Consider the following 24,016-nt stretch of genomic DNA (forward strand, 5'->3'; position numbering starts at 1 on the left):
TCCACTTTTAATACTTTCTTTGCACTCAAGAGTTTTCAAGTTGGGGGCATCTGCATTTTTGGTAAATTTCTTGAAATTGAATGTTTTTGTTGTTGCTAATTTACAATAAAATTACTTTGGATAAAAGCATCTGCTAAATGCATGTAAATATGGTTCTTGCACCTTGATATTTATCTATGCATTATAGCTGTAATACATTTTAACTTAAAATTGAATTCCCCAAACCTGTAAAATATCAACAACTGTTCAATAAACAAACAGAGGCCAATGTAGGGACATATAAAATAAATTTTATTATCCATTTTCTGAATTTCTATACTGTAGTGGCTTCTATATAGACACCATCATCAGGAAAGACTGCTGGACACTGACGCAACATAACATCTGTCTGCTGTGTGTCCGAGCTTCAATATATAATTATTGTATGAAAAAAAAGAAAAGAAACTTAGTTTAGTCTCTCTTTCGTTCGTTTACACTCAACATAAAAATGTGGCCCATGGCAGAGAGAGCATGAGGGAGTCTGTTCAGGGCTGGGCACCGGTAGCTGCAGGAACCTGTGTGGCTAGAGCACTGGGAGAGGAGATGACAGGAGAACCTGCGATGTTGGCCATCGGCTGGGACGAGGACATGGATGTGATGCCTCCTACAGGAAAACAGACAATGGTTTGTCAGAATTAGTGAACTCAACTACATGAAAAATTCCTCAGAAAGCACATGACTGACCTGTGATCATACTGGACGTGCTGACTGGAGTGGAACCAGTGGACAGTCCTGAAGTGGAGCCCATCCTCGCCTGCTCCTTCACTATGGGATCTGATACATGACGAGACATGTACAGTCATGAAATTCATGTTGCACACTGAGGCATAATCAGTACATCAAACTTCTATTTCAAAAGAGCAAAAAAAATAAAATAAATCCAGCTTCCACATGACAACCACTTTAGTTCAGACTGAAAGATGGTGCACAACTAGGGCCTTATGATTTCTGCAAAATAGAAAATGCGGTTCACGGAATGTGTCACAGAATTGAGCAAATTTCGGATGAATATATATATTTTTTTTACGAGCATTTCACCGTTTAATTTGATAAAAACTACCATCATATCATATAAACACAGAAACTTGAGTCTCAACAGAAACCTTTCAATATAAATTTCGGCCTACCTTACAGAAATTGTGACAAAAATGTAGTAATATATATATTTTATGATAACAAATTTATTAAAACATGGCGATGTATAACAACTTTTTTTGTTGTGCAGCACTTTATTTGCAAAATAATAAAAAGAACTATAATTTTTTTTATTTGATAACATTTTAAAAGATTCAGTTGTTAATGATTCTTGTTTGTTTTTTTAATTTATATAAAAATTACAATTAAAGTTTAAAGTTCAATTATCAAATCTAGGTTTCATGAAGTCACCTGATTAGACATTTTTTATTATTAAACATTAATTCAAACATTAAAAAAAATAAATTTGGGAACAGATAAAGACTCTAAAACTATTTCAAGTTTCAGGATTTCAATTAATTCCACATGATTTTTAATTTAAAAAATGAACTTAAAAACAGAATCCTGAAAAATTACAACAGGAAATTTGGAAAATATAAAATGCCAGAGAGCGGACACTCACAGAAATACGGGTGCTCCATGGCCTCACGCGCGGTGAGACGAGCTTGGTGATCGTAGCGCAACAGCTTGTCCAGGAAGTCCAGAGCTTCGGTACTGACCAGGTGCTGGTTCTCACTGTGGACAAACCGTTCCCACCTTTTCCGGGAATGTCTGGAGAAAGAGAGGCCGAATGAAAGAGATAAAAATCGAATTGCAGTTAAAAAGTATTACATGCATACAAACAATTCCAAATCTCAACGTACCTTCCCAAAATGTCGTTGAACCGTGGGTCGAGCTCAATGTTGTATTTGTCAATGTAGTCATACAGGTCCTCTGTGCCCAGAACTTTAGCAATCCGTACAAGCTGGAAAGAGGCAGAACTGGTTAAAAACAGCAGAGGGCAGCAGCCACCACTCGACAAAGATCAAACCAGCTGAACAGAGCGATGAAGTCATGATGGATTTTTATAGGCCAAACCAGAAATTAGCATCATCCTGGTTCCCTCCACAAAAGCCCAATAAGAGACCAACAGATTCTGATCTTACATTCTGTGATTCAGCCACAAAATTGGTCACTATAAAACAGCATGCCAACAGTAAATATTTGAAAGCCTAAAAGCAGCAGGTCTCACCTGATCATAGTTGTCATGTCCATGGAAAAAAGGCTCTTTCCGGAAGATCATACTCGCCAACATGCAGCCTAAGCTCCACATGTCTAAACTGTAGTCATACATCTGTGGGACAAGAGCAACGTGAGCTTCAAAAGAGCAGCAAACTTGCCAAAAACTAAAGGTTTTAATGCTTCTGTATGTGCATTTTTATTCAACAGATGCTTGAACAGATGCTTTTGATGCTCAAGCAACAAACCAAGCAAAAACTGTTTGTATCTCTGCATCTAGTTTCCCGTGTCATTCTCACCTGATAGTCCACAAGCAGTTCAGGTCCTTTGAAATATCGAGACGCCACCCTGACGTTGTACTCCTGACTAGGGTGATAAAACTCTGCTAAGCCCCAGTCTATCAGACGCAGCTAAAACACACACAAACAGACAAGATTCAAATGTCAATTCAGTCAATGGGGAAAAGTGATTTGTGTGATCAACATCAGTGTTGACGCAAAGAACATGCAATTTGTTGACTTTTAAATTTGATCTTGCTCAAATGTGCTTGACGACACAACATCAAACAATACTTCTCTTTTACCACAGCAAACTCAGATTCTTGATTGGTGCATGTAAGCGAGCTCATCAATATTCATCATTACTCAAATGAATGGGCAGTACCTTTCTGTGTTCATGGTCGATCATTACGTTGTGTGGCTTCACATCTCTGTGCATAATTCCCATACTGTGGCAGTAATCCAGAGCCTGAGAGCAACGGAGAGACACACTTAGAACTGGACAACATTGCAAATACCTGAGATTCAAATCATAAATGTAAATAAAATAAATTAAGTAGCTGATTAAATATTTCAGTATTAAAACCATTTAGAATATTTTCTAGCACAACAAGAAAAATGTTTTTTCTACAGAATTCAATGGATCCATTTAAGAATGGATATTAAAATATTTGAGATTATTAATAGAATCTTTGAATATTATCTTGTAAATTACCCAAAAAGAAAATGGTATGCTTATAAGTATACTGACTAACAAATAAGAATTTCATGAACAACATAGCTGTTGAGTAGCGCTTATAGGTGAAGTGTGCAACATCTGAGCAACTATTAGCACCAAACAAAAACTCAGAAAGTGTGCCACTACTTAAGATTCCCTGTTATTGGCTGACGAGAGGAGAGTTTGAAACGCATTTGAAAAATACAGGTAAAAATGTACAAAAAATTAGGTACAGACTTGTGATACTTTAAGATGATATCAGAGGGAACTCACCTTAAGGATTTCATACATGTAGAACCGAATGTCGTAGTCTGATAGCGTTTGATACAATTGCTGCATGACAGAAGAGAGTGCTTGAGTTTTTCTTGTGTGTTAGGTTTAGTTGAGGTGGCAGAAATGATTTGGCAGGTCTGAGAAGTGATTTACCTTGAAGTCTGTGTTGTTCACATGTTCAAAAACCAGAGCTGGGGTTCGAGACTTCAGGGAGAAACGCAAGAGACTTTCAATTAGAGACACATTTGAAACATACTCTACAAGTACATGCATGTAATGCCACATGCCAACTTCATCTTCAAGAAAGCCAACTGACCACTGGATCCTTGACAATGTCTAGAAGTGAGATGATGTTGGGGCCGCCCCTCAAATTTTCCAAAATTTTAATTTCCCGCTTGATTTTCTTCTTCTTTACTGGCTACATATGGATAAAAAGACAAAAACACAACAAAAGACAACATATAACAGCATTTGCAAATTTAACTTAAGTTAAAGTTAACTTAATTTTTTTTTTTTTTTAATAAAAAAGATTTTCTATATTCTTTAGAATTTAACTTTATTTTAAAATATAGATTATAAATGTAATAAATCTATGAAATTTAAACTTTGATATTAAAATAATACAATATTAAGAGAATATATGAAATTATTTTATACATGCAAACATGCATAGTGTTTCCACTACATTCATTCTGCCATGAAAATAATCTCAGCCACAGCTTCAGTCATATCATTCACAATCGAGTAATCATTTACAGCAGAGTCACAGTCACACACTGGAAAATATTTGGGCTGCACTGACGCATTGACCAAATCGATCATGTTGATTACAAAAATAACTCTTGCATTCTCAACAAAACTGCCACCTGGCCTGAATAACAGACCTGCAACATGTCATATAATTTATATGGCATGCTGAAACAAACGGTTTTAGAAATACTCCGTTACAAAGCATTTGAAGTCATTGTTGGTTCTTTAAAATATACGAAGGATAGACGTGCGCAAGCCTAAATTGCTAGTTGATTCCTCTTTCACATCCCCTTAAAATTGTCAAAAAACCCATCTTGACAATCATTCTGATAAACAGTCTTAACTGAACGAAAACAGCAGAGAAAGAAACCAGATGTGTACCATTATACTGGATACCTGCAGCTGTCTGTATCATTAATACTAATTAAACAACAAAACACAGCTCTGACAAAGATTAGTCTAGATTTAATTTATACAGTGAACACGATGCATTATATTACACTTTATTATATTTCTGTACCTGAATACTATTAGACATTATTTTGTTTGTATCTTTGTTATATTGTATTTATCTATGCTTGTAATTTAAAAACCAAAAAATGTAGGTGAATATACAGTCTTTCTTTCTGTGGCAGTTTAAACCTTTGACAGAGAAGGTTGGTTGTTTGAATTTTTCAATTTCTCAGAAAAGTGGCCTGTGTGTGCGCCCTTCAGTGGGGAAGTAGAAAAGCTGGAAAAAGCTGAAAAAAGTGTAGAGGAAACGCTGTACATTCACATAGGGCTGCACGATTAATTGAATGCAATTGTCATGCGCATTTTGTTAGTAAAGCCGGTTCTGTGATCAGCAGTAAATCATCATCACATGCTTTCAGAGGGAGCAGCATTTACTACACAGAGCCGTTGTTCACTGACAAGTTACGCTAAAGAAAAGGCAATTTTATAGTACTATTATGAAATTTAAGAAATCATTTGCTATAATGCGACAGCTGTTTGCATAGCTTCTCAGTGAACTAAAGCTCTGTGTAGTAAATTCATCTGAAAGCATGTGAAAATACCACATTTAATAAAAAATGTTTTACTCCAAACTCACTTCATAACGTCAGTCGAGTTTGAAATAAATCTTTCTCTGAGCTGATGTGGCTTCTTACACAGAATAAGGCACGCAACATATTCCATAGTATTAAGTACTAAGCAGTGAAAAAGGCATTGGATTATAAATATTCTTTATTTTAATGAAAATAATAATGATAACTCAGGGTAAACCATATATTGCCATAATGGTGTGTTTTATTAGTCATTCTGAATCAATAAAAGCAGCTATATCTTCTGTCTTCTGCCTTAGGATGGAGATTTATTGCTGATCACAGAACTGGGCTTCACTGAAAGACACGCATGACAATCGCAGCTTCTGTTGAATCACGATTTGGATTCCAATTTTGATTTATCATGCAGCCCTACACACACACACACACACACACACACACATATATATATACACATATATATAACATTTTGGGGCAGTCATGAAAAGTGGGTTATGGGATTATAAGTTTTTTTTCACAACCAACCACTGATTACATCAGCAAAAAAAAAGTTTTTTACCATCATCTCTTTTTATCTTTTACGATAATGGGTTTGAAAAAGAACAGCTGTGAGAAATGACAAGCCAGACTCGAACTTGTACCACTACAAGCACAACTACTTCATCGCTCCATTCAGAGATATTGATGTAAACAAGCTAAATTTTGATTTCACGTTGTCTTGCAGTACAGATGAATTTGACGCGATGACATCCAATCTGACTGCGTCTAGACTCAATCTTTCTTCAGTCTCCAGGCAGGGGAAGTTCATTGCACACAACTGGCTACCTTACAGGACAACGCTGCTAATCTTCAAAACTATTTATCACTTAGCTTTAAAAGAAGCTCTCAGCTCACCGGGTGTTATCGCTAGAATCTAGAGCTTTCTCTGGTTAACAGGAGGAGGGGGTGAGGAAAGAATTCGCCAGGCGCCCGTTCATCTGAACGCCGGCCAGCAGCTTCTGGTTTCGATACCATCCGCTGCCTTCCATAACATAAACAGGCTTATCTCGGCAGACGTTTTCGTCAACTACTCTGAAAATGAGAAGCTGGAGAGGATTGTGAATTCCAAGGGTTTTCACTGTTCCACTGAACCCAATCTGACTTGATCAAGGGCTGGTCAGAACACTGTTAAAGCTGTCTGGAACAACAACGTTCCTCACCTTGAGTATTTTGACGACTACTTTCTCATTGTTTGTGATGTTGATGGCTTCAAACACCTCGCTGTACTTTCCTCGGCCTAGTTTCCGCACCAGCTGGTAGTCATCTTGATTCCTGTTGACAAGTCCGACAGCTGTTATTACAAGTGCAAATGAAACGCCAGTCTAGACAAATAAAGACATCTGCATCTGTAGCCCTGCAGAGAAGTATTTCACGCTATGCTCTGTGATGCCTGCAAATAATCCTGGGACTCTAAATGAAAACTAACAAGATACCTAATATTTCATCATTAAAAGATAAAGCTTTCAAACTAAATGAATCAAATGCCATTAGTTTGCTATTACAGTTGTTTTACTGAACAACAAGGCCCTCACGGCCCCTGTGATCTGTTCAATTCTGTCGCACTGAATTAAGATTGAAACTGGCCTAAACCTAATCGAGAACAGGTAATTCCAGGTTTTAGTTTCAATAGCCTATAGAAAAAGCTCTAAGTAACCATGGTCTCAGGGATATGTTATTTAGATGACCTACTGCTGAACATGATATGAATGTGTGTACATTAATAAATAAAAGTACTGATACAAGGCTCTGGATAATATTGTAAGGTATTGAGATATATATTGTAATACTGGCACAATCGTACCCCTTTTTGATCCTGCAATTTGTGAACCTGTTACACTGAATTATTCAACAGACTAAAAAGAACAATTCATTTACAAATCAGACATCAATATGGCTTGTGAGCAAACCTTAAAAAAGACATGAGCCTAACTAGAAAAATGCATACTTATGTTAAAAAAGGTTGCAGTTGGCGATACTTAACGTCTTTTTAAAGTCTCTTATGCTTATTAAGACTACATTTAGTTGATTGCAAATACAGTAAAAAAAAATAAAATAAAAAAAAAACCATTAATATTGTGAAATGATATTACAATTTAAAATAAGTGTTTTCTATTTGAAAATATTTTAAAATCTAATTTATTCCGGTGAGGCAAAGTTGAATTTTTAGCATCATTACTCCAGTCTTTAAACAATCATTCAGAAATCATTCTAATATGCAGATTTGCAGCTCAAGAAACATTTCTTCTTATTATCATCACTAATTTTGAAATTTGCTTAATATTTTTGTGGATACATTTTCTTTCAGAATTCTCAGATGAATAGAAAGTTAACGAGAATAGCATTTATTTGGAATAGAAATCTTTTGTAAGATTCTAAATGTCTTTACTAATCAGTTCAAAGCATTCTTGCAGAATAAAAGTAATAATCTCTTTTAAAAAAAAAAGTCCTGACCCCAAACTTCTGAAAAACAGCGTATATTCATCATAGAATGTTCCTGACTTCTTCAGTCCTGAAAACACATTTTTAATGTACACAGATATTTCCAGATTTTATATGACTGTTAACCCTGTAATTTTTGTGATCTTCAACCATCCAGTCAACATTTATTTTTACATAAATAAAATTAAATAAAAATCATAGCTTGCTGTTGTCATCAAATGCTGAAACAATTCATGTAATCCCTCACCCCCACTCTACGACGTGAGATTCATAGTCCCAGTACTCCCGCGGCCTCTGTGTGTTGACATCTGGATAAACACGGGATCGACTCGTGGCTGGCCCGGACATGATCTGGACGTGTGGCTGCTCCTGTCAGGGCTGTGAACACACACAAAAAAACAATCAATACAGGGACAGCACAATCAGGCCAATGTGCTTCCATAAAACTGACTGCAATAAAAGACTTGGGGCCTGAAATCGGTGGCCTCATTTGCACATGGACTTAGTAAAGAATCAAAAGAAAAACAAATCTACCACTGGCATGTTAGGCTTTAAATGTCCCCTGTCCCCTGACTGTCTGAGAAATAGGATTAAAGTTCTGAATCTTTGCCCAGACACAGGAAAGTTTTAATCTAGATGCAAGCAGACCGAGGAAGACTTGACCAATGCAGTCCAAAAGGTGTCAGCACTTTCTCCCAGGGCTGAAAACACACAAGATGGCTTAAGGACACAATAGTGTTTTTCTTTGTGGCTTTTATATATATTTTAATTTGCTTAAGAGTTCTTTACTCTACATACAACATGGAATGCTAAACATAACTGGAAACGAACTCCGGGTGGTTACTGGACCCATAACCCGTCTTGCTTTCAAAGCTGAATAATCCAATCAGAGTTATTTCCCACCCAACCCTGCTTCTTTTACACCAGCTGACCTACATGATACAGACAGAGTTTGTCAATGTATATCAAAAATCACCAAGAAGACACCAGGACTCTGCAAAAATGGTATTTGTTTAATGAACCATTATGATACAGTACTGCAATCAGTGCGGTTACGGAGAATGGTCTGCAGGACCCAAGTGTGATTAGATTTCATCTATGTCTGTTTGACTCTAATTTACTTTAACTGGTTGAAAAGAAATTAAGTCATCCTTATTCCGCCCAAATTCCATTGTGAAATCATGTTGGAGACCATTTAGACCAGAATCTGCTTAAAAACATTCGGTTCCCTCACATAAAAGTTGTGTTTTTTAAATTCATCCCCTTAAAAGCTTCAGCCTCTGCCGCTTCAATATGTGAGTACATGAACATAACCTCTAGCACTGCTCTGAGTCACTTCATCAGCATTTTACTGTTTCTTTTGAGAAAAACTATCATCATATCATACACAAATATAACCTTAAAGGTCTTCAAAGCAACAAGTCAAAATAAAAGTTTGGTTTAACTTGAAGTAACTGTGCCAGAAATATATTACTTAATGTAATGATAGCTCTTATTCTACTATTATTATTATTAAAGTTATTAAAAGGAATATTTATCAGAAAAAATTACCAAAATGTCTTTAGCAAAACAATGTAAATACACAGTAATTCTGAAAAACATTAAATATTATATACATTTTTTTGTATGAAACCAATTAATTAAATATTTTTTATTATTTATATTTAATGAAACCATTAAAATGGAATCTAGGAAATTAATGGATAAAAATAAAACATTTCATATGGCCCTAGCTTCACAACTACAGATTCAGAAGGACATCTCTGACAACTGCATCACTTTTCTTACTGTTTTTTTAAAGGTGCCACAAGAGTTGTTTTTAAGATCGCACATTAAGGTAAAAATAATCAAACGTAAAAATTAAATGTCACGTTCCATCCATCTGATTTTTAGCATGTCTTATGTAGGGATGTGCACGGATAGTAGAACATTCGAATATTCGTTCTGCTCTAATTATTCGATAAATAAAAATGATATTCGAATTTCGCAAAACAAAAAAAAAGTTCACAATAAAACCTAATTTGGTCAATTTCTGTGATTCTCCACGGCATATTTGAAGGTGTATGCAAGCAAAAAATAATTAATGAATGATTAAGGGGCCATTCACATATCGCGCCTAATAAGGCGTGGAAAGGGCTATGCGCTCCGCTTTCTCCTTCTTTCCAAAGCGCTCGGGCAGAAGCGCTCCTGAGGCGTTTGCCAATGACGCGCTCTCTCCATGAAGACGCGGAAATTTCAGCAAAGGATAAATGGATTTGCAGCACAAAAAAAATCGCTTTCAGTAGCTCTGCTACTAAATTTATTTCAAAATGGCAATCCATATACAGCTATGATCAGCTGTTCCTTCATCTTGGCTGAGCTTTCAACGTTGTTACAGGAAAGGATGAAGCTGAATGTTTAGTTCTTGTCACATGACCTGCGGTGCGCTTGTTGCATTCTGAAAGTTGAGATGTTTTTAACTCGATGCGGTGCGGACGCGCCTGGAAAAAACGGGACCGCGTTGCACCAACGAGACGTCCAGCCGAGACGAGTGGGAACAGTTCTTGCTGGAGCCATGTATTCCACCAGATGAGGATCCCATTCAGTGGTGAAACGAAAACACGAAGCGCTTCACAAAACTTATTTGCTTAGCACACCGCTATTTGTGAGTCCCGCCAACGTCTGTGTCGTCAGAGCGCGTTTTCTCCACGGCCGGCCTTAGTGTTAACAGACTAAGGAGCCGACTTTCCCCCAATCATGTTTACATGCCCGTATTTCTTAACAAGAACATTAGAAACAATAGAAAAAAAGAAAAAAAGATTTGCTGACAGTTTAAAAGTTAAGTGTAAGCCACATTCTGTACAATAGCCTAATTGCTGGAGGCTGCCTTACGTTTTTTCTTTGTTCACTTTTTTTTTTTTTGCTTTTAATCTGTACTTTTGTTTGTTTGCACGCATTGTTAAAGGTCTTCAGCTACAAAACACGATGTGTAATGTTCAAGCTTATTGTAAGCTTGTTCAAAATGACGAAAACAAATGTTGCTGAAAAATAACGTCTGACTCATTAAACTTAATTTAAATAAACAAATATTCGAATATTCGTTTTTTGTGAGCTCAAATATTCGAATGTGATATTTGTGGAAAACGCCCATCCCTAGTCTTATGTAAATCCTGCTCAAGTAATTCATCAGATAAAGGTCACATAAAACCATGAAATTATCAAATGAAGCCAGCCTAATTATCCATGGTTTTCCAGGACCAATTAATCAACTCACCAACTCGTCAGTTTTAAACATATGTAGTAGGGCTGGACGATTATGGCCTAAAATCAAAACCTCGATTAATTGAACATTTTACCTTGATTACGATTAATAAACGATTATTTTGTTTCTGTTTTGTTTTTTTGCCCTCATAGTTCACTGACAAGGTTTGTACTGTAAATAAGATTGACTTTCAGCAGTTATTTTATCTATGTTCGTAACATTTCTTACTAGGGTTGGGTATCGTTTGAATTTTATCAATTCCGATTCTTATCGATTCCTAGTTTCAATTCCAATAAGATAAAAAATCCAATATAAAAAAAATGAAGTCAAACATTATTACAAAGCATTCTGTTGCAGCTGAATAACATGAGCAAAAATCAGCAGCCTACAAAACACTGCAAGAGGAATTTTGCCTGTGATTAAAAAAATACCATAGCAAAAACAAATAGATTAATATAAATTTCAAATATGAAAGTGTTAAAGACAAGTAAACAGTCAGTAATAAGATAGGAACAAACATATCAATTAGCAATATCTTAAATAAATACAACTAAACAAAATTTCAGGTACAGAAACAGTAATTAGAATTTTAAAAACACTGCATAGTTTTCTTTTTATAAATAAAATAAAGATTAATCAAGTAAATTTATTAAATATATTCAGTCAAGATCATTGAATGATTTTCTTTTGTTCTTTGATTAACATTAATGACAGGCAGCGCGTTTATTAGGCTGTTGTCTCTTTAAGCATAAATACTGCACATGTGTTTTCTTTCTCATCTGTTTATGTTCACGTAAGACAAAAACGGCTGCGTTTATGATGATATACTGATGTTGTTTTCTGTATCGTAGTTTCATCTCGGAACAACCGTTTCTACAGTTAAAATACACAGAACAGTCCGAGAACGGACACAAACCGGGAACCCGCAGCGTGACCGCCAACCGCTACTCTCTGTGCACGCGCTTGTGCTTCATGTGCGCTGCACACAAACATGCTATAATAAGTTTTGAGATTCTAAGCTACTTTAGTGATACATCACAGGACAGCGCTGACAGCTAGTTTCTGTGTTCCTCTGTGCGCAATCTTCATAGCTACTGTTTATATGAGTGTTCGTGCCACAATGCAGCTGCGCGAACATGGTAGCTCGGTATAATAATACACATCCGATCATCTAATCTCTTGAATGTCCAAACCATAAAACAAATACAACTGACAAAGTTTAGTGAAGATGCAAGGACATCACTATGTGTTGAACCGGCGTTCACTTCCGTGTTTTGCTTTTATGCCACTGACTGGACGGGGCAGAGTCATCTAGTATGCTTTTAAGGGAGAAGAACAGGATTAAAAAACCAAAATAACTGACATGGGAAAATTACGTCAGTTAGAGGTTATGAATTTCGGTTTTGATTACTTTTCGATTAATCTTCAAGCCCTAATATGTAGATTGGCACATCCCTTTGATGAATGCTCAAGTACTCACGCAGGGATGCTGGTACACAAATACAAAGATGCTAAATGGATTTCATGGTAGTCTACCATCAGAAACAAGGGATAATTTTGTTTTTCCAGATGGGATTTTGGTTTGATCACCATTCCAAAGATTCCTTCCTGCCTCCCCCAACGGCCACCTCAGAAGAGCACTGAACCTGATATCATATGATTCACAAAGACTGTATTCACTAGCAGCCATTACTCGCATCTCAGACCAAAAATGACATGATCTAATCTACAGATGGATGAAGACCAAATATGTAGACGCATTTGAACTCCACAATGTGTCAAATGAGGTTTCAAAGAACACAGTGGACATTTAACCCTGACTTACCTTAAATCGTACTTGTGGGCAGACTTTGGGAATCTTGTGAAGATTTTACACGAGGGTGATGCTCCAAACACCTGGAAGGCATAGCAAAACAAATAACATTAAGGAGTGCCACTGACGTCAGTATCTGAGTTACACAAATGTTCATCTGTTGTGTGCAGCCAAACCTGGCCACTGGCAAACTCAAAGCAACATTTATGAACACACCAAGTGATGATGCAGTCAAAAACACAATCATAAACATTTATTAAGAAACATGCTTCCATTCTTAGCCTGTCAGATCCGTGTCAATCTTTATCACTAGTGCATAGACAAAGATCAAAATGTATACCAATGATCTCAGGACGTAACACATGGTCATCTGCAGAACTTTAAAATCAAATTTAAGACATTTTAAGACCTGCACAAATCAAATTAATACTGTATGTCCATCTAGAACCCTTGCTGGATTTGATTTATGCACCAATTTATCAAAACACACAAATTAGCTAGAGGTCGACTGATAATGTTTCTTCACTAGAACATTTAGATTTACATCACTTGCTCAATGCTCACCATTTGATGCTCTGCAGTGAATGGGTGCCGCCAAGTCCAAACAGCTAATAAAAACATCACACTAATCCACAAGTATTCCACACAACTCCAGTCTATCAATTAATGTCTTATAAAGTGAAAATCTCTGTGTTTATAATATACAAATCCATCAAAACATTTTTAACATCAAACTGTCCCTTCAACCCTCTACACACACCTTGGCAATATAATCGCCATTGGCTAGTAATTTTTTTAGTGTACTCGCCATTCTAATATATTATCACACACACACACACATTCCAATCAACTGATCTTTGTAAAATGGCACAGCTTCTTAAATCTTAACTTCTTAGTCAATCAAGCATTATATAATGGTTTTATGATAATTAAGCACAATTTAAAGATATAACTTTAATGATTAGAACTAAAACTTGGTAACCATGTATGAATGCATATTTGTCATTTGACTGATGGTGATTCTTAAAATACTGTAAGACCATCAGGGTTTTTGTAAAAAATAGTAACAGATAATTATTATTAAAAGATAATACTACTAGAAATTCTACTACCATACTAACAATATACAATGCACTATGGATTGTTAAGCTGCTGGGTTCATGAATATTAATCATGTTTAGGGCTGCAACTAACGATTATTTTGATAATCGATTAATCTGTCGATTATTTTTACGATTAATCGATTAATCGGTTTATGTACTTATATTTTAGTTTTGCCCATTTTTCCCCCAGGTAAATTATTAATAAAGGGTCTTTATCATTCAGCATAGATTTTTAAGAGATTTTAACCATTTTGCATTGTCATATCCTCATCAAAAATATACCTGGAGTTGTTTTATTATGTGTCAGTAATCCTTTGTTGAACTCTTCTGCAATCAGAACACTGACCCATACTCTAGCAAATTTCACAAGGAGATTTCAAATAATGTTTTCACCATGGCAGTCCTTAGAGCTCCTAAAGTGGTTTAACATCCCAAACAAAGCTTAAGGAATCTTTCAGAACATATTTTCACGAAGAAGAAGGATGAAACAGAATAAAATTGCAGTACATTGCATTTTATTATTTACTGGGAAACAGCTTTATAGCTTATGCTGTGAAATTCTATACAATCCTTCGAATAAAGTACCAATGGCATGAAACCTGAATGAAACTCACAATTTAAAGTAAAATCCATCAGAAGGTTGTCCAGAAAAACAAATTGGACACACAAAAAACTGCTGTGTGAAAAAGAGAAGTGTTTTTCAAATATCTTTAAACATTTACCTCTCTCATTCAGTCATAATTAGGCTGCAAGACTGAATTATGAACTGGTAAACGACAAACTGATCACAGAACGTGTTTGTAAAGCTTCAAATGTTAACTGTTAAAATGACGACTCGTTTGTTACGACTAAACATTTGCAAACAACATTGTACTGGAGAATCTGCACAAATAAAAGGGGCCGTTCACATATCGCGCCTAAAAACGCGTGGAAAACGCTAGGCGCACCGCTTTCTCCTTCTTTCCAAAGTGCTCGGGCAGAAGCGCGTCTGCCCTTGCTAAGCAACCATGACGTGCTCTCTCCATGAAGAGGCAGACATTTCAGCAAAGGATAAGCTCTAAAAATCGCACCCGCGTTGAGCTTGCGGGTCTCTGAAAAGTTGAGATGTTTTTAACTCGATGCAGTGCGGACGCGCCTGGAAAAACGGGCGCGTCGCGACCACGTCGCTTCCATTATGAGCGCGCATACCGCGCGCCTACATTGGAAATAACGAACTTGAGCATGAAAAAGACGCGATATGTGAACGGCCCCTTAAACAGTTCAGTAGTGCAGAGTTTACAGGTTAATCCTCTTTTTTGATGGCTCAAAGTAAAGTACTTCCTCATCCCGCTGAACTTTTACTGTCTATGGCAGAGACGCTGTTCGGGAAGCACGTGACATAAAACGAGGCCAGCTATTGGCTATTCGCTACTTCTCCTGCTGGACTGGCTGAGTAAAACCTCCGGTGGCTCATTACTGCCACACTTTGGTCACCGCAGATTTGAAATATGCACGAAATGAGCCGCTTACGGCAAATAAAAGTTATTTAGCAACTAATCGATGACTAAATTAGTTGACAACTATTTTAATAATCGATTTTAATCGATTAAATCGATTAGTTGTTTCAGCTCTAATCATGTTGCCTGCGTTCGGTCGAACTGATTTGCTAAAATCAAAACAGGAATGGTAATAGATCAGCGCCAGCCAATAAAATTGCCATTTGCGCATTAGCTCCGCCCACTACCGGAGAAACCGGCTTATCTTCTGCTTGTTCTAAAAAGCTGAATAATTACAAATGAACTCCATTATTGTGACAGGAGAATGCAACAAATAATATATTTTACATGAAGCGCAGTGATTCACTCGCTCTCTTTGCATGTGTGAGAAACAGCGCTATACGCAAAGCGACGGCGAGTCATGTGCAGGGAACTACACTAACTTTTTCCACTGGTGGCACTTGCAAGACTAACTTTTTCAGTTACTGGCGCAAAACATGATTTGGTCGCACAAATTTTTTATATTAAGCCGCTCTGGATAATAATGAAACTGTATTGCATACAGATGTGCTTTTTTTTTACTAACCACATGCCTTCACTGTAAAATAAAATACACCTTCAACATTTCTCACATTATCACAGTTTATTTGTTATATTTTAGAAATTGGTAATAAAATATGACAAAGAACTCAGTTAAACTGTGTCAGAACAAATTCATCTTGATAATGTCAGATATCTTTGATAGAAAGATGTAATGGAATCAACCAAAACTTCAGGCAATTGTTAGTATGATAATATTTATACAACTATCAATACTAGAGGTGTGTGCACGGATAGTCGAACATTCGAATATTCGTTCTGCTCTAATTATTCGATAAATAAAAATGATATTCGAATTTCGCAAAAAAAAAAAAAAAAAAAGTTCACAATAAAACCTAATTTGGTCACTTTCTGTGATTCTCCACGGCATATTTGAAGATATTTAATTAATACAAAAAAGAAGATATACAAAAAATAATTAATGAATGAATAAGGGGCCGTCCACACATTGCGCCTAAAAACGCGCCTTTCTCCTTTCCAAAGCGCTCGGGCAGAAGCGCTCCTAAGGCGTTTGCCAATGACGCGCTCTCTCCATGAAGACGCAGAAATTTCAGCAAAGGATAAATGGATTTGCAGGACAAAAAATCGCTTTCAGTAGCTCTGCTATTAAATTTATTTCAAAATGGCAATCCATATACAGCTATGATCAGCTGTTCCTTCATCTTGGCTAAGCTTTCAACGTTGTTACGGGAAAGGATGAAGCTGAATGTTTAGTTCTTGTCACATGACCGGTGCGCTTGCGGCTCTCTGAAAAGTTGAGATGTTTTTAACTCGATGCGGTGCGGACGCGCCTGGAAAAAACGGGCGCGTCGCACCGCGTGCGCATCGCGACCGCGTCGCTTCCATTATGAGCGCACATACCGCGCGCCTACATTGGAAATAACGAACTTGACATGCAAAACACGCGATATGTGAACGGCCCCTGAGAACTGCGGTCTTCTACAGTACTTCAAATATGCCTTTGAGAATCACAGAAAGTGACTGAATTCAAGAATATTGTTGCGGCATCTCTCAAGCAACGATTAAACACCGCTAACTTGTAGAATGCAGTGAAAACTCCTCTTCTCACGTCTGCCCTAGACCCTCGGCACAAACATCTCAGGTTTCTTGATGAAAACATGAGAGAAGTAAGAAAAAAAAACTTTTTTGAACATTATCAGAACATTTTCCTTGATGCGAGTGGTGCGTAACCAACGATGAAGAGGATGCAATGCCCACTCATCAGAAAAGGTTGAGCCAGTTCTTCAGCGATGATTACAGAGAGTCCAGCCGAGACGAGTGGGAACAGTTCTTGCTGGAGCCATGTATTCCACCAGATGAGGATCCCATTCAGTGGTGAAACGAAAACACGAAGTGCTTCACAAAACTTATTCGCTTAGCACACCGTTATTTGTGAGACCCACCAACGTCTGTGCCGTCAGAGCGCGTTTTCTCCGCGGTCGGCCTTATTGTTAACAGACTAAGGAGCCGACTTCCCCCCCGATCATGTTTACATGCCGTATTTCTTAACAAGAACATGTAAAACAATAGAAAAAAAGCAAAAAAGATTTGCTGACAGTTTAAAAGTTTCAAAGTTAAGTGTAGGCTACGTTCTACAATAGCCTAATTGCTGCAGGCTGCTTTACGTTTTTTCTTGGTTAACTTTTTTTCTTTGCTTTTAATCTGTACTTTTGTTTGTTTGCACGCATTGTTAAAGGTTTTCAGCTACAAAACACGATGTGTAATGTTCAAGCTTATTGTGTGTAAGCTTGTTCAAAATGACGGAAACAATAAATGTTGCTGAAAAATAACGTCTGTCTCATTAAACTTAATTTAAATAAACGAATATTCGAATATTCGTTTTTTGTGAGCTCAAATATTCGAATGTGATATTTGCGGAAAACGCCCATCCCTAATCAATACTTCATTGAACAATTACCAAGCAAGCAATGCTTAATTTTGTTCAGTCTGTGGTGTGAAAACGTTGCATTAGCAATTAAAGAAAGAAAGAAACACTTAAGCAAAACATGGTCAGGTCCCTAATTTTTTTTTTTTTTTTCAGTTTCACTGGTAGTCTATAGTATGAAGAATTTTTGGGTATAATATTTCACAGTTCGCTGTATTTTGCTATACTCACTTACATAAATGAACTAGTGTCCTGCACCCACCAGTAAAACAATTTAATCAATTATATCTGATTTTTAGTTTGACTGTGGATAAATTCTTGTTAAAACTACAAAGTAATTCAATCGAGAGCAGTGAGTGATTTACTTTCATTTTCTTGGATTAACATTAAAGACACTGACAGCAGAGCTAGTAAATTAGGCGCGGTCACTTTAAGAGACAGAGCATCTATTATAATGATACTAGGCCTGCACGATATTGGGAAAAAATGACATTACGATATTGTATTTTTTCTGCACTATATATTGCGATATGAAATCTAATCAAATTTTTTCTTACAAACAAAAATGGGTTGAGCACACTTACATTCTCATTTTAAATGATTTAAACATCGATACCATCGTGTCAATTGATTAATATGCACGAGGGAGAGAGAGCAAGACAGCGCTCATGTTGTTTGAAGATGGTGAGCGTGCGGCCGGGACTCGCTCGCTCTCTCCCTCTCTCTCTCTCTCTCGCGCTCACTCTCTTGCACGCCCTCTCTCTCGCACGCACGCGCTCTCTATCGCGCTCTCTATTACGCGCTCTCTCTATCGCGCGCTCTCTCTCTCTCTGCCCTGTCAAAACTTTCACTCTATGATGGTTAAGCTGTGCAATTAATCTGCGAATCACATTCGTCAAGGGCCGGGGAGCAGCTGACCCGTACAGTTAATGAATAACGGATCAACTACGACAGCCTACATTGTACATCCTGCGATGTACGAATCGACGATAGTCACATCGCGATATCGATGCTTAAACGACACATCGTGCAGCCCTAAATGATACACATTCGATTTCTTTCCAACTCTTTACTTTCACTAAAGACATAATCACAGACTTTATCAAACACACTTTCCAAAACAGGTATTTTTTACATATTTAGTATGTAGGCGTATTTGTCGGTAAAAAAAGCGAGAAGGCTTTGAGAAGCGTCTCTGGGTGCGCCCTGAACACCAGAACACCGCGGTGCTGAATTAAGCTCTTTCGCATCCTTTTCTGTTTGTTTAAACTGCGATTTTTATTTGTTCGTTCAGGTGCAGGAGAACGCGAACGTCCTGAAGGAGAGCTCGGTTCAGAGTTGCTGTCCACGAGACGCGGCTCTCTCGTGCGCACTGATCACAGCGCGGGAGTCACCAGCTACTCAGTTCAGTTTTACCGCATCGCGGGCTGAAGCCAACTTGATGTGTTGAATGCTCAGAGCATGTTATTAAACATATTTTTAAAATACACATTTCTGTTTTAATAAATGCTCATAGTAAATCATAGCATATTGCCTAAAACATAATGCAAAGCGAAATGCAAATTAGGGTCGCAATGTCATTTCAAAAGGTCGCATATGTGACCATTTTGGTCGCAGTGTAGTTCCCTGATGTGGCTTCACAGAGTTTGTGTTTGATCTGTGTATATTTCCTGATTCAGATGAGAGGACTTGTTTGCCTTGAAGCAACTGTTTAAAGATAAAAACATCTTGGCATTTGTTTCTTACTACTGCTTTTGGTTCACAACACATTAATTGATGGACAAGAGTTGTGTGGATTATAGGGATATTTTTAGCAGCTGTTTGGACTCTCTTTTGACAGCACCCATTTACTGCTGAGGACCCACTGGTGAGCAAGTGATGTAAAGGCCAGGACACACCAATCTGACGGTCGGCTGTTTGCCAGCATCGTGCCGTCTGCAAGCATCTGTCGGGCTATTTTTTTTTTTTTTTTAAGTGCTCCACATATTGGCGGAAGTTTGCCCAATTCAACAGGTTCACAAACATTTTGGGTGTCTGATACATGGTGCTTCACACCTTTTGACCAATGATTTTCCATGCCAAGGACATTTTACGCAAGACTGCTTTCACAAAGACCAATTTCTAGCCTATGAAATATTTTAGAGCTGAAAAGAATTAAAAACACATACACTATTGAAACCTCAATGACTTTTTCATACCCTTAAATCCCAATTTAGATTTTTCCAAGTATTCCGTCACTGTTGGAAATGTCAATGAATTTTCCTAATAACACAAGACAGTCTGAGTACCAAAAACACTTATTCGGCCAGGAAAAAGCCCATTGACTACAGTCTATATTTTTGGCAACCGCAGACATGTTGCAAATGTGTCTACGATGCCTATTAACGCTGGCTAGATATTTAGCTCACTAGGATTTATACATTATGCTTTGGGATCAGACCCTCCATTGATTAACCCATCAAACCAGTTCACCGCCATCCAGAATTACACTACTGATATATATATTTTTATATAAAAGGTTTTTCCCACAATTAAACCTTAAACCTCATATACAGTAAATGTATTTTGATGAAAATAATTTTAAACTCCTACTATATTAATCATTGAGCTGAACACATCAATTGCAGCCTCATCAAAATACACACAATATCCAAACAGCGTGTTAAATATTTTAATTAATGCCTTTATGGAGGTTTCTGTGGATTTTGAATGGAATAAGACGTTAAATATAGAAATAAGGACCAAACTCAGACATGGAGCTCAAACCTCCATTCAGATTAGGATGTAGAGCATCAGTGAAGAGCTAAACTAACACCCTGTCCAAATTGTACACATTCGTTACCACTCAGCTAGTTTTTTTTATACACTTAAGCACATTCATGACAACATTTGAGCGTTAAACAATTAAAACCCCATTAAAATCATCGAGTTTATCTTATATATCAATAACATATCATCACGTTAGCCACAGCCATGCTAACGTTCCATCTTCTACAACAAACACATTTCCAAAGACACACGAGGGCATAACTCACAATAGGAAACCCCCTTGTCTCCCTTAAAATGATTTAAGGATCATGTATATGTTAAAAGTTGGTGGTGAAAGACACAAAGTGTTAATATAAAGGGCGGTTTGTATTACCTCTCAGCTCTGTGTTAATATGGCGGCGGCGAAGTTAGCGCGAGGAGACGCAAAGCTCTTCCGGGCCGGCAGGGGGCGCGCATTAGCGGCGCGCTCACAGACACTGGCTTCCGGTCAAAACGTTTTTTTTTTTCACGACCATAATAACTCGTTTACTAATATATATATATATATATATATATATATATATATATATATATATAATGACTGAAAATTGTAGAGTCACACTGATGGCATCAAAACTATGAATTAACACATATGGAATTATATATGGAATTATATACATAACAAAAAAGTGTGAAACAACTGAAAATATGTCATATTCTAGGTTCTTCAAAGTAGCCACCTTTTGCTTTGATTACTGCTTTGTACACTCTTGGCATTCTCTTGATGAGCTTCAAGAGGTAGTCACCTGAAATTGTCCTCCCACAGTCTTGAAGGAGTTCCCCAAGAGATGCTTAGCACTTTTAGGCCCTTTTACCTTCTGTCTGCGGTCCAGCTCACCCCTAAACCATCTCGATTGGGTTCAGGTCCGGTGACTGTGGAGGCCAGGTCATCTGGCGCAGCACCCCATCACTCTCCTTCTTGGTCAGTGTGAGTGTGACTTAATAGTCATGAAAATAAAGAAAACTCTTTGAATGAGAAGGTGTGTCTAAACTTTTGGTCTGTACTGTATATATATATATATATATATATATATATATATATATATATATATATATATATATATATATATATATATATATAGTACTTTCTATAGTACCTATAGTACCTTCAATACCATGACTTAGGTGCCCTTGAGCAAGGCATCGAACCCCCAACTGCTCCCCGGGCGCCGCAGCATAAATTTATTTCTAGTATATATGTCTACCTATACTTCTATAGTTTTATCTTGAATTTTTGTTTCTTTTTCTTCTTGATTTCTATTTGCATTTGAAAAAAGTGCATATAGGTCTATGATGTTAAAATTAAATTAAATTAATAATAATAGATTAATTCTCTACACAGACCATACTTGATACTGTGCTCAGAATCAGAAGGGATTTTTTTTTATATATTATATTTTTATTTTTTATTTTGACCAACACAGAACAATACAAAAAAGCAACAACAATTTATAAGGACAAAGAAGGGAAAAAAAAAAAAAGGATTTTGAAACCATTGTTACATCAGTTCCTCCAGTTTTATACATAGGTTACTATGTTACACATATATTTCTGGGTCAGTGGGCACAGGCAATATGATGATCTCACAAACAATGAAAAGGTCATAACTTCAAACTGTTATCCTTGACATTTGACAGGTAATTAAAAAAGGGTTCCCAGGTCAGAAGGGATTTTTAGCGAAGCTTTTCGGGTTCTGTAGTTGTGGATGATTTTCATAACTTTTCTTTCTTTTTCTAATTAAGAACAAACATACATTCATAGAGAGTATTACAGTACATGACCCAGAAGCCCCTGAAGCTATGAAAACTTAACTTTTATGGTCAGTCCTTGAAGTTCAAAGCTTTAACCTTTCAAACATTTTGGTCTCACCTGAGAATTTAGAGTGGCCTTTTATTGTGGCCAGCCTAAGGCACACCTGTGCAATAATCATGCTGTCTAATCAACATCTTGATATGCCACACCTGTGAGGTGGATGGATTATCTCGGCTAAGGAGAAGTGCTCACTAACACAGATTTAGACAGATTTGTGAACAATATTTGAGAGAAATAGGCTTTTTGTGTACATAGATAAAGTCTTCGATCTTTGAGTTCAGCTCATGAAAAATGAGGGCAAAAACAAGTGTTGCGTTTATTATTTTGTTCAGTAGATAGATAGATAGATAGATAGATAGATAGATGGATGGATGGATGGATGGATGGATGGATGGATGGATGGATGGATAGATAGATAGATAGATAGATTAGCAGTATTAGCAGGCTACTGATGCCTCCCTGACAACTTAATGGATAACTGATGGGCTAATTCAAAACTTCTAATTAAAAAACTTATTTGCACATATTTAACAATTTGTAATCTAAGGTAATGAACACTTGGACTCAACAGGCAAGTGATGGAGAAATCTTAATTTATTCTAAACCAGGATTTGACTTCACCTGGATGAAAAAACACCAGCTCTTTAAATATGATAGCATATCATAGTGTGATTTTTAAGATTATTCACTGTTTATTCATCATTCATCTTGTTTAGTCTATTATAACCTTAAAGCAAACTCAACATGTTGTTGCTTTAAATTTCACTGTTATATTATTTGCAACCCTGTATCACATGAAATACATTCTGAGGAAACTATTTTGCAAATGGCAATTACGTTACATGCCAACATAGTGCTATTACGTTGGTCCTTAACCTATTTGATTTAGAAAACTGCTGCAATATTAATTAGGAAATCTTTGTAGTATAATAAATGAGAAGTGAAACGAGCTAAAATGCTGAGTAATTATCCACAGATTATTCTTCCCACTTCAAGGGCATCAGACAGGTCTCATGTGATACTCTGTCTATATTAAAAAGCTATTCAATCTCATCAGCCTCTGAATAAATCCTGTCTGGTATGTGCTGGTTGAAGAGTGTCATTTTTCATGATGATGGAAAGCAATGGAAACTGCTTTGAAATTATGACAGTTCTTTACCAAGCTAGCAGAGATTAAGAGCAGGAGAGACTGCTTACCAACCAAATACACAAACCCTGGGTTTAGCTTTCACGTTTTGATGATATAAAGAAGCAAATGGGGATTCTAACAAGGTCACAATTTCAAATCATGTTTGTGATGTTATATGTTCATAGGCTGTTAAAGATAAATGGCAACTTGTTTTGACATTTTCCATCTGAAACAGGAAGCACGGGCGGGGAAATCTAAGTTTAACAGCCAATAGATTTATGTCAGCGCATGAACCATCAGTGCCATTAGCAAGTAGATAAAATGTAAAATAATATTACTATTTATTGAACAAGAAATGCTAAATTTAAAACAAAGCAA

General features: G+C 36.8%; 1 protein-coding gene across 1 annotated transcript; it reads right to left on the reverse strand.

The window, feature by feature from the left end:
• Positions 1 to 270: 270 nt before the first annotated feature.
• LOC132104008 (casein kinase II subunit alpha-like) lies at positions 271 to 21,153 on the reverse strand. Its single transcript, XM_059509151.1, has 14 exons — positions 21,032 to 21,153; positions 12,839 to 12,909; positions 8,020 to 8,150; positions 6,494 to 6,605; positions 3,818 to 3,919; positions 3,655 to 3,705; positions 3,502 to 3,561; positions 2,896 to 2,979; positions 2,532 to 2,642; positions 2,246 to 2,347; positions 1,878 to 1,978; positions 1,637 to 1,785; positions 724 to 813; positions 271 to 643 (listed from the first exon to the last, which is right to left on the reverse strand). Exons 3-14 carry the CDS (start codon positions 8,118 to 8,120, stop codon positions 525 to 527), a joined length of 1,182 nt encoding a protein of 393 aa, XP_059365134.1. The 5' UTR covers positions 8,121 to 8,150; positions 12,839 to 12,909; positions 21,032 to 21,153; the 3' UTR covers positions 271 to 524.
• Positions 21,154 to 24,016: the final 2,863 nt, after the last annotated feature.

The sequence above is a fragment of the Carassius carassius genome, chromosome 25, assembly GCF_963082965.1.
Source record: "Carassius carassius chromosome 25, fCarCar2.1, whole genome shotgun sequence".
Taxonomy (NCBI): domain Eukaryota; kingdom Metazoa; phylum Chordata; class Actinopteri; order Cypriniformes; family Cyprinidae; genus Carassius; species Carassius carassius.